We start from the raw sequence: 12,262 nt of genomic DNA on the forward strand, positions 1-12,262 counted from the left end.
TTAAAAAATAAAATCGATCTATAATAGATGTACAATGTAGGGATTACTTCAGCTTTAACCCAATTTAATATGAAATAAACAGTACCATAGTGTTCTCATACCTGATCCTCATACTGCATTGACAATTCTGGATCCACAGAATAAGCTGGGAAAAGAAAAATAAACATTATTGCACATATCTTTTTCTAAAATGATCAGAAATACTAAACATAGGCACTTAGAGGGCACTGGTACCAGAACAGTATTAGTGTAATGGGCTTCCTGATCACAGACAGGTGCACTGCCACTACCTTACCCAAATGTAACACCTCACAATCATCTAAAGGAAATTCCATCTGCCTCTCCTTTGGCCCAGTGTCCCATCTGATCACGGTTCTATTGTACTCGGAGATAATCTTTTAAACTGTCCACTACACCACCTATTTTGATGTCATCTGTAAACTTACAAATCATACCCCCTGTTTTCACATCCAAATCATTTAAATCATGAAAAGCAGTGGATCCAGTATTGACCCTTGTGGCACACCTCTGGTCACAGGCCTCCAGTCTGAAAAGCAACCGTTCACCACTCTGTCTCCTACCTTCAAGCCAATTTTGTATCCAATTGTCTAGCTCTCCCTGGATTCCATGTGATCTAATCTTACTAAACAGTCAACCATGCAGAACCTTGTCAAATGCTTTGCTGAAGTCCATATCAACAAAGTCTATTGCTCTGCTTTCTGCTTTGTCAGCTCTTCAAAAAGTCTCAGTCAAGTCAGTGAAATACGATTTCCCAGCCACAAAGTCATGTTGACTATCTCTAATCAGTCCTTGCATTTCCAAAGGCATGTAAATCCTGTCCCTCAGAATCTCCAACAACTTACCCACCACTGACATAAGGCTCACCGGTCTATTTTTCCCTGGCTTTTCCTCACAGCCTCTCTTAAATAATGATACCATATTAGCCAACCTCCAGTTTTCCCGCACCTCATCCGTGACTACTCATGATACAAATACCTCAGCAAGGGGCCTAGCAACCTCTTCCCTAGCTTCCCACAAAGTTCTGGGGAACACGTGATCAGGTCCCAGGGATTCAGCTACCTTTAAAAGTTGTAAGACCTCCAACACCTAATCTTCTGTAATATGAAATCTTTCAAGATATCACTATTTATCTCTCCAAGCTTCCACGTCTTCCTCCATAGTACATACTGACCCGAAGTATTTCAACCACCTCCGTGGTTCCACGCGCAGAAGGCCACGTTGAACTTTACGGGGCCAAGTTCTCTCTCTAGTTACTCTTTCGCCCTTAACATACTTATAGCATCTTTTTTGAATCCTCCTTAATTCTATTTGTCAAAATTATCTCATGTCCCCTTTTTGCTGTCCTGATTTGCTGAGAGTATACACCTACTGCCCTTATACTGCTCTAAGAATTCACTCAATCCCAGCTGCATATACCTGATATATGCCTCCCTCTTTTTCTTGATCAGAACTTCAGTTTCTCTAGTCATCTAGCACTCCTTATATCTACCCACCTGGCCCTTGACTGTCTCTGGACTCTTCTTATCTCATTTTTATAGGCCTCCCACTTGCCAAACGTCCCTTTTGAATAGCCTCCCCAATTAACTTTTGGAAAATTCCCGTCTAATGCCATCAAAATTGGCCTTCCTCCAATTTAGAATTCTGACTTTTTGATCAGTTCTATCCTTTTCCATAACTATTTTAAAACTAACAGAGTTATGATCACTTTCCCCAAAGCGCTCCCCCACTGACACCTCTGTAACTTGTCCTGTCTTATTTCCCAACAGGAGGTCAAGTATTGCTCCTTCTCTAGCAGGTGTGTCCACATATTGAATAAGAAAATTCTCTGGTAAACACTTAACAAATTCCACCCCCTTCAAGCCCTTACACTATGACACGGCCAGTCTATGTTTGGAAAGTTAAAATCCCCTACAATTACAATCCTATCATTTTCACAGATGTCTGGGATCTGCTTGCATATTTGCTTCTCAATTTCCCACCAATTATTGGGGGGACTACAATACAAACCCAATATGGTGATCATCCCTTTCTTATTTCTCAGTTCCACCAATATAACTTCACTGGGCAATCTCCCTGGAATATCCTCCCCAGGTACAGCCGTAATGTTATCCTCAAGCAAAAATGCCACTCGCCCTCCTCTTTTGCCTCCCTCTTTATGGCATCTTTACCCCGGAACATTAAGCTGCCAGTCCAGTCCGTCCCTGACCACATGTCTGTAATAGCTATGATATTCCAGTCCCATGTTCCCAAACACGTCCTAAATTCATTTGCCTTACCTGTCAAGCCCTTTGTGTTGAAGTAAAGGCAACTTAATTGATCAGTCTACGTCATTTTCTGCCAAGCTCTTGCCTATCTTGACTATTTAACTTTGAAGGGCTTTTGCCCGAAACATCGATTTTCCTACTTCTCGGATGCTGCCTGACCTGCTGTGCTTTTCCAGCACCACTCTAATCTACACTCTATTTAACTTGCTCCCCTTACCTACTAAACCAGCCTCAGCCTTTTCTCGGTCCCTGCCACCAGCCCTTATTAGTTTAAAGCCACCGAGTAGCACTAGAAAATCTCCCCACAGGGATATTGGTCCTCTTCCAATTCAGGTGGAACCCATCCTTGTTATATGGATCATTTTAACTGCTGAAGAGACCCCAATGGTCCAAAATGTGACTCCTTGTCCCCTGCACCAACTCCTTAGCCACACAGCCATCTGCTCTATCCTCCTCTTCCTACTCTCATTAGCACATGACACCAGCAGTAGTCCACATACTACTATCCCGGAGGACATACTATTTAACTTTCTGCCTAGTTTCCTATATTTTGTCTGTAGAACCTCTTCGTTTTCCTTACCTATGTCATTGATTCCAATGTGCTCCTGTTGTTACTCTCCCCTTTCAGAATATGACTGCCGTTACTGTAAATGCTGCTGCATTTCAAGGACTTCAGCAAGTCTTTGAAACATTTTCTATGTCCTCCCCCAAAAACTGGCCATTTGAAAATTGAGAAAACAGGACCTAGTAGGGAAGGCGACTTTCCACTATTTGGACACCACATCCAGTCCATTGAAGTTAATTTTGTAGGAATTTGGCCTGAATGCTTATGGAGCTGGCTTCATGAAAGGCTTGTTTTTATTTGACTGCCCTCCTTGAATTTGGGAGAAGCAGTGGAGGCATTGCTGATGGAATTACTGCTCTTATACGTCACTAATAAAAGTGTGGTGATTGCAACTTCTCAATTTTATTGACAAGCAAAGGTCTTTGTCATCAAACACTATGGTAGTTCACAAAAAAAACTGACCATAACTGATCAGTGTTTAATTTCCTGGTCTCCTAGCTAACATTTGAGAGAAATAGCTGCTAACGTCTGGGAAGTGCTCAACATATGCGAGGCAATTTTTGTAATTTTATAAGTATATTTGGCAATCATCAATGTAAAATTTTTATTGAGCAAGGAGAAGGATTAAAAGAAATGTATTTACACAGAGGGTTTCCAGAGTATTGAATACTTGATCACAGGGAATAGTTGAGACAGAAACCAACACATTCATTAAGTAATAAAAGCAGAATAGACACTTAAAGCAGGCAGAGTGATTTTCTCTTCTATTGTATTCTATAATTCTTTAGAATGAATCACATCAGATCTGAGAAGCTCAAACACCAGTCCAGAAAAAAAAACGTTAGGGAGGGATACAAAATGTTTCATGGTATTGATTAAATCTTGAATCACAATTAAATTAAGAAAAGACCAAAGAACATAAATTAAAAACTACTCGCAAGATTCTCTATACCCAGAGTGGTGCATGCATGGAAATAATTGCCATAGTCAAAGCACATTGGAGAAGATGGATATTTATCATTGGTATTGGAGGAGTAAATTTCAATAAGATCATTGGATTTCTCCAAACTTCAACTTTCACGAAATAAAGTTAAAATCACCATAATTCCAAAGAACCACAGAGCTGCTCTCTTATTAGAAAGAGACAACTTGGTGGTGGTTTAACTTAAAGGTCACAACGATTCAGGTGAAAGGCAAGGCTGAGAAGATGGGACATCCATGCTGACTTCAGCTGGCATGTGAATTGGCCTGTACTGTTGGCATCACCACATTGGCAAGCCAGCTGTTCAGCCACTGAGCTAACTGACCCCTAAGTAGACACATCACAAAAACAGCTTTGTTTGGAACGTCATCATATGCTTGCATTTGATGTGGAGGGGTTTAAATGTGACTGATCCAAGAATTGATAATGGTGGCATATCCATGTCTAACTATGGCCTGATAATCCCAACTGGTCACTCACAAGAGTGATATTGAAATGCCTTGTCAAATGCCAGCTTTTCCAATAGTAGCAGTGATTGGATCAGAGATAATCAACAAGCTTCCTCCACATGTCAAATATGGCATGGTGCAGGCAGTGGATACAATAGCTGTGGGAATTTTCCACCGTTCTATCCTGCAGCTAGTCACACTACTAATATGGTCCTGTTGAAAACACCATGACACACTGGCACACATGTGGTGGCATTTAATACAACTGACCTAGAATTCATCAAGAAAATGGGGAAGTTTGCAGTTTCGACAGGATGTAGACAATGCACAGGTCTCCTGGCATCAAGGAGACTACAAAGCTATCAGACTGCCAAGAAATAAGAGTCTCTTACCCATGTCGTCTGTTGTGAGGAAACAAAAGTCATGATTATTCCACCAAATGCACACGTGCAAGCGAAGTCACAGAAACAGGACCAGAAGTTGGTGCTCCATCTGGACCATGGAGCATCTTTGAAGTAAATTGTGGAAAAGAGGACAAGAAGGCTTCACAGGAATCCTTAAACAATTAAGTCACATGACAGACATGCCAGCCAGACAGGGGTCACGTCAACAGGTTACAGACCCAAAAATGTTAATGGTGGGTAATCCTTGTTAACCTTTGCAAAAATGGAAATGGAACTTACATTCCTCTCTGAATCTCTAAAGTTATAGAGTAAAGTCTTCACATCGTAATTTGTAGCTTACCTGACCCTGCGGTTCTATGCAGTTCCTCCAGGTAAGCTCTTATCACGGAACGATAGTTCCTACTAATAGAAACTAACCTACAATAAAAATCATCTGTTACTACATTGAAATAAAACTTGACTCCACCCCACCATTAACACTCAATGGAATGTCAACATTGGCTGATGCATTTTAAGCTTTAGAAAGAGTGTTTATGTGCATACATGATCCAGAAAAAAGTAAATCTAATACTCAAATCCAGAATAAACAGTGACATTATGATAATGATCTAAAATAAAACTAATGTAAGGCACAGTTACAAAAGAATCAACATGCAGAACGGGACTCAAGTATTAGGAGTGTGGATATTTTTGTGGATTTCTCTGTTCATCCACATTTTATAATTTTCACAAGTTTTTAAAGATGCCAATTCATGGTGGATGATTTCACATCACCTCACAGAGCTGCTCACATAATGTATATCCTTTTGTATTACCCTTCATTCATCTGTACTACTTCCGGAATCACCAAACTGAGTCACTTGCAAAACTTCCATATCCAACTCTCTACTCTTTTATCAATATATGTGAAGCAAAAATGCAGATGTAGATCCTTACAGAACATCAAGTCACATCCTGTCAATAAGAAGACCTTATATTTCAACTCTGTCTCCTAACTCCCAACTTACAAGGTTACCTTCATAATTCTGGGTGCATACAATTTTATTGAGAATTTCATGGAAATTTATCAAGCCAAAGTCCATATAGGCAACATCCACAAGTACTTCTTACTGATTACCTAAAGAAATTTAATAGATCAACTAGACATGTCCTAGCACTGTCAAATTCACACTGACCCTCTCAGCACAAACTTTGACTCAGTTCTCAGTCATTGACTAATAAAGCTAACCTCCCCACAACTTTCTTTATATTGATGAGTTTGTAGATTCTACTTTCTCTCTCTCATTCTTCCATTATGCTGTGACCATTTGTAATTTTCTCAAATATAAATGGAATGTCAAAACGTTCAGAATATTCAATTTTATTTCATATTTCTAGTATACTTAATATTGTTACATTTATAATTTTCCAATTACTTTATTCATTATGGTGTGTGTGTATATATATATGTGTGTATGTATATATATAATATATATATATTTTAGGAGGAGACTCGTGAATAGTCACCATCCTTTTAAAGAATCTTAATAGGGTTTGTCTCACATTTTAATTTTCCTTCTTAGTGTTTAACTTATTTCAGGCATTTTGTTACCATTTTCCATTGGCTGGCCTCCACAATTTCTCGCAGCACAGTTGCCACACTTCATAATGATCTATTTTATATTAAGTATTTTACTATTGTCTCAAGCATCCAAGAAGCTTGATAAAGTGCACTATAAATACAAGCCTGTCTTTCTTATAGTCACTGACAAATACTGCAAAAGTGAACCAGCCCCAGTTCATTCATACCAGTTTGTTTCAACAAGTGAACTATAAGAAGTCATGGATTATATTTCAGAGTAAAAGAAAATCTTGAAATCAGCTTCTACTCACTCCGCTTTCTGGGTTGTGTAATTGTGTTCAGATTTCTGAAGAGTCATGAAGATGCCATGTGACTCGTTAAAAAGTTTTGACAGAATTGGCGAGTATACATCTTTATCGTTGTAGACAACTTGAATGAACTGCATTCTTTGAGGTCTGTCTGGTGCATGCTCTGGGATTGGAACAGAAAGGAAGACTGAGAAATGGAACTGTACAAGTCTATATAAAGCATACTAGATGATAGTGCTTTTCAATGACATTTCATTACTCAGAACAATGAGACATAGCTCTCATAAAGGGTGAGTGGTTGAAACCACAATCTGTCACAGCACTAAAAATGAATATGAAAGATCTGAAATTCAGTTCCAAATCTACTTTCTTAGTTGATAAACCAAGAAGCAATTACAGGGGAACCTCGATTATCAGAATACCAATTATCCGAAAATCAGATTATCCAAAGGAGATCGAGGTCCCAACAGAAACATTACATCAAAGACATGTTTCCAACACTGATCGCGTCTTTTGTTTACAGTGATTAAAACTGCTGCCAAGAACAGTCCTGGACTGATGGGAGCGCAGACACTGTCTCTAAATTACTGACCTCCCACCCCATCTCTCTCTCTCTCTCTCCCACATCCCCCACACAGCAGCAGTCTTGTTGTTGGTGTCCAGTCAGTTGTCCCAGGGGGTGGGAGCGTGCTGGGGTTGGAGGTGTGGGCAGATGGGGGGGGTGCTGGGGGGTGGATAGTGTTAGGGGTCAGGCGGGGGGCAGTGCTGGACAGGTTTGGGGGTGGGGGGTCAGTATTGGATAGGGTTTGGGGGCAGGCGGGGGGGGGGCAGTGTTGGACAGGGCTTGGGGGCAAGCAGGGCCTCACATGAGTTGTGATGCTGTCTTATCTCCTGAACAGGTAGCAAACTTAATAGAAAACTCTGAGCCCTAGAGGAAAGGCATTGAATCGATTAACCGAATAATCAATTATCTGAACGAAATAGTGCCCGCCCATCTCATTCAGATAAGCGAAGTTCCTCTGTAGTTTCCAAAACATTCACAGTCCATCTTTAACATCATATCACTTAACCAGAGGAATCCAACAAAAAAGGGGATTCCAGAACTAGATGGCATAGATTTAGAGTGAGAGGGAAAAGATTTAAAAGGGACCAAAGGGGCAACATTTTCACGCGGGTGGTGCGTGTATAGAATAAGCTGCCAGAGGAAATGGTGGAGGCTGATATAATTACGACATTTAAAAGACATCTGCATGGGTACACGAATAGGAAGGGTTTAGAGGGATATTGGCAAAGTGCTAGCAAGTGGGACTAGATTAATGTAAGATATCTGGTCGGCATGGATGAGTTGGATCGAAGGGTCTGTTTTCATGCTGGACATCTCTATTACTTTCTGAATCTATTATTCACCACTCTGCTACATACCCAATTGCACTCTTTTTATCCAAATTAATCCCACTAATTGACTCTATCCCCACTCTATCTATTCTCTTTAATTATTTAAACAATTTTGCAATGGTATTTGTCTCAGCAATTCCTTCCAGCAAAGTAATACATGACCCCTGTATCTAAAAAATAAAATGCTGGCATTGGAGGGGGTTCAAAGAACGTTTATAAGAGTGATCAAGGGCTTGTTGTATGAGGAGTAGTTAAGGATTCTGGGTTTGTACTCAAATGGAGTTTAGAAGGCTGAGGGGCAGATCTGATTGAAACTTACAGGATAATGAGAGGCCTGATTAGAGTAGATGTGGAGAAGGTGTTTCCACGAGTAGAACAGACTAGGACCTGGGGATGACCCTTGAGAACTGAGATGAAGAAGAATTTCTTGAACCAGAGGATGGTGATTCTGGAACTCAAAAGCACTTAGGGCTGTGGAGGCTAAGTCATTGATTTTATTTAAGGCAGAGATAGGTAAGTTCTTGCTGGATAAGGGGATCAATGGTTATGGGGAGAAGCAAGAGAATGGGACTGAGAAGCAGATAAGCCATGATCGAACGGTGGAGCAGAGTCAATGGGCTGAATGGCCTAATTCTGCATCTACATCTTATGGTATTCCATTCTCTAGTGATATTCACCTCCTGTGATGGCTTTTTATCATTAACTTTTCAAGTAGTCAAGTCTCATAAAACTGGAGTACCCCCAACTCAATTGTGAATCTACTATGCTCCCAAAAACACAATCTGTACTATAACATATAGGCCTATATGCCTACATTAAGCTATTTCTCTAGTCTGATCCCGATACAGGGTCTCACAGACATGGGTCTCTCATCCATTTTATGTAATTTCCATACTTTGCCTTTTGATTCAGTCAATCAAGGAAACTTTTATTCAAAACTATTCATTCTCATATCAATTAAATGGAAAATGTAAATACGATATGATATTTGCAAATACATTGGAGTAAATTATGCCAGGACAGAATCATGGACTGATAGTCAAGGAGAGTGTTTTTTGCCCTGATATAGCTATCCAATTAATTCCATTTCTCTAATCTTCCATCAAATTCATTCTTTCGAAAAAATTATGATTAAATGCATATCCATCCTTCTTTTAAGGCAGTTAATTTCAAGTCACAACAATAAATATTTTGTCACATGTTGCTTCTGGTTCTTTTCTCAATTACTTTAAATCTGTATCCTCTGGTCACAGGCTCTGTGACCACTGGAAATTGTTACTCCTTATTTACGTTTATCACTTGTGTGGGAGTGTATGCAGAAGGATCTCCATCAAGGCTTTAAAATCCAATTCCAAACTTTGTTAGGTTAAAACTATAGGGACGAAAGCAATTTCTCATTATTCAAAATTACTTAAGATTGTTAAAAAACAAATAATTAGAATATTACAGTACTTGTATGATCATGCCACGTTGGATATAGCAACATTTCCGTAGGACCCCATTCAAACCCGACAAACTTTCCAACGTCCACTCCTGGAATATTCTAGAAACAATAAAAGTTAGAAAATTATTTATTTGAAACTCTGTTGTTGAAGAAATTTTTTACTTTTCCTCTGAAGAACTGCTGACCAATTAGAGACATTAATTTTCAAAAGAGATGTTTGCCCTCATCAGGTGAATACAAAAATATTCTTGAACGTGACTGAAAGGAAACAAGTAAATTCACCCCGACATTCTATCTAACACTTGTTCAACAAACATTGCTAAGAACAGAACATCTCGTCATGATCATGTGTTTAAGTTCTCACTGTGCGCAAATTGGGTGTCGCTTCGCAACAACACTTCAAAAGGGAAAGCTGACTTGCATTTCCGAAGCATCTTGCACATCTTCTGAACATCCCAATTTGATTTACAGCCAATTAAATGTTTTTGAAGTGTAGTTCATGTACTGCAGTGCAAAAGAAATACAATCATAGGATATGATTTGGTGATCCCGGTGTGAGGATGCTAGTGCTTCCAATTAAACCTGTTGGACTATAACCTGGTGTTTAAAAATGTGTTGCTGGAAAGGCGCAGCAGGTCAGGCAGCATCAAAGGAACAGGACAATCGACGTTTCGGGCATAAACCCTTCTTCAGGAATGAGGAGGGTGTGCCAAGCAGGCTGAGATAAAAGGTAGGGAGGAGGGACTTGGGGGAGGGGCACTGGGAATACAATAGGTGGAAGGAGGTTAAGGTGAGGGTGATAGGCCGGAGAGGGGGTGGGAGCGGAGAGGTCGGGAAGAAGATTGCAGGTCAAGAAGGTGGTGCTGAGTCTGAGGGTTGGGACTGAGAAAAGGTGGGGGGAGGGGAAATGAGAAAGCTGGAGAAATCTGCATTCATCCCTTGTGGTTGGAGGGTTCCTAGGCTGAAGATGAGGCGCTCTTCCTCCAGGTGTCGTATTGCCATGGTCTGGCGATGGAGGAGGCCAAGGACCTGCATGTCCTTGGCGGAGTGGGAGGGGGAGTTAAAGTGTTCAGCCGCGGGTGGTTGGGTTGGTTGGTGCGGGTGTTCTCTGAAATGTTCCACAAGTAGGTGGGCCTGTCTCCCCAATGTAGAGGAGGCCACATCGGGTGCAGCAGATGCAGTAAATGATGTGTGTGGAGGTGCAGGTGAATTTCTGACGGATATGGAAGGATCCCTTGGGGCCTTGGGGGGAGGTGTGGACGCAAGTTTTGCATTTCTTGCGGTTGCAGGGGAAGGTGCTGGGAGTGGAGGTTGGGTTGGTGGGGGGTGTGGTTCTGACGAGGGAGTCATGGAGGGAGTGGTCTTTCCGGAACGCTGATAGAGGTGGGGAGGAAAATATAACCTGGTGTTGTGTGATTTTTAATCATAGAACAGCTACACCAAAGGACAAAATTAAAAATCACAACACCACGTTATAGTCCAACGGGTTTATTTGGAAGTAGTGGCTTTTAAACCGCTGCTCCTTTATCAGCTAGTTAATGGGGCAGGAGCAATAAGTTTATAGCAAAAGGATCTTACGATCCTGCCCCACAAGTTAGCTGATGAAGGAGCAGCGCTCCGAAAGCTCGTACTTCCAAATAAACCTGTTGGACTATAACCTAGTGTTATGTGATTTTAACTTTGTACACCCCAGTCCAACACCGGCACTTCCACATCATGACCACAGGATGAGGCTAATCGGACAATCAGTCCGCGTTGCCTCTCCATAGAAGCTTGGCCAGTCCTGCTTCCGCAATTTTCCCTGAAGCTTTGCAAATAAAATACTCCACGGACCTCAAAAGGGTTTGAGATGTTTCTAGGTTCTGTGTAAGTGGAGGTTTCCCTCCTGCCAGGCTGCGGTCCCGGGTTCTCACGGGAACAACCCCCATTCACCAGGACAATAACCGCTCTCGGGGCAGTTATCCTGACACTGTCTAACAGACGATCGGAAAAGTCTTTCGTCCTCCCCCCAAATCCCATCTCTCTCTCTATATATATATCGCTGTCTGTCACCCTCACCATCGGAATCGGTTCATAATCCAAATCGAACTCCTCCATCGCGCTCCCCCTGGCCGCGCCGCCCGCTCATCAAGGACCCCGTGCCTAGGGCGGCCTCACAGCTGCCTGATTAGCCACTGGAGTCCCGAGCTGAGCAAACCCTGGGCTTAACCTCACGAATGGCAAGCGGCGACGGTTGAAGGAAATTCCACCAATTTCCCGCCCTTACCTCACATCAGAGGCTGTGAAAGTTGTGTCAGTGTCCTACAGACTCCACCACAATAAAAACAGGAGAAAGTGAGGACTGCAAATGCTGGCGAGTGTGGCGCTGGCAAAGCACAGCAGGTCAGGCAGCATCCGAGGAGCAGGAGAGTCAGCGTTTCGGGCAGAAGCATTCCTGATGAAGGGCTTGTGCCCGAAACGTCAATTCTCCAGCAACACACTCTGGCCCATAATAAAAACATAATAAAAAGCCTGGCACAGTCATACTGACTGAAGTGATATACTTCAGACAATAGCCCAGATTCCAGCATCACCTTCCCTAAGTCTGTCCTGTTCCACCGGCGGAACAAACCTAACAAACGACCTTTTCACAGGAACATGATAAAACAACGTATAACACTCTTAACAGATATTAAGCCAGACCAAAAGCGTGTATCAAAGATACTTGACTAACTTAAAGAAGGAAAGAGAGGTAGTTGGGACGGGGGAAGGTATTCCAGAAATTAGGATCCAGTCAACTGAAAACACAACCACCGTTGCACAAGAGACCAGAACTAAGGATTACATTATCTGGAGGCGGTGGAAGGACTCAAAAATAAAGGTGAGGATT

General features: G+C 41.6%; 1 protein-coding gene across 1 annotated transcript in view; it reads right to left on the bottom strand.

Annotated features, from left to right (window-relative positions):
• nup85 (nucleoporin 85) overlaps nucleotides 1-11,549 on the bottom strand; it is a 40,387-nt gene extending 28,838 nt beyond the window's left edge. The window contains exons 1-5 of the mRNA XM_072558393.1: nucleotides 11,452-11,549; nucleotides 9,402-9,492; nucleotides 6,558-6,717; nucleotides 5,026-5,102; nucleotides 102-145 (exon numbers count right to left, since the gene is read on the bottom strand). Coding sequence (XP_072414494.1) covers nucleotides 102-145; nucleotides 5,026-5,102; nucleotides 6,558-6,717; nucleotides 9,402-9,492; nucleotides 11,452-11,490 — 411 coding nt within the window. The 5' untranslated portion in view covers nucleotides 11,491-11,549. The remainder of the gene's footprint in view (nucleotides 1-101; nucleotides 146-5,025; nucleotides 5,103-6,557; nucleotides 6,718-9,401; nucleotides 9,493-11,451) is intronic.
• Between the last annotated feature and the right edge of the window lie 713 nt (nucleotides 11,550-12,262).

This window comes from Chiloscyllium punctatum, chromosome 39 (genome assembly GCF_047496795.1).
Source record: "Chiloscyllium punctatum isolate Juve2018m chromosome 39, sChiPun1.3, whole genome shotgun sequence".
Classification (NCBI taxonomy): Eukaryota; Metazoa; Chordata; class Chondrichthyes; order Orectolobiformes; family Hemiscylliidae; genus Chiloscyllium; species Chiloscyllium punctatum.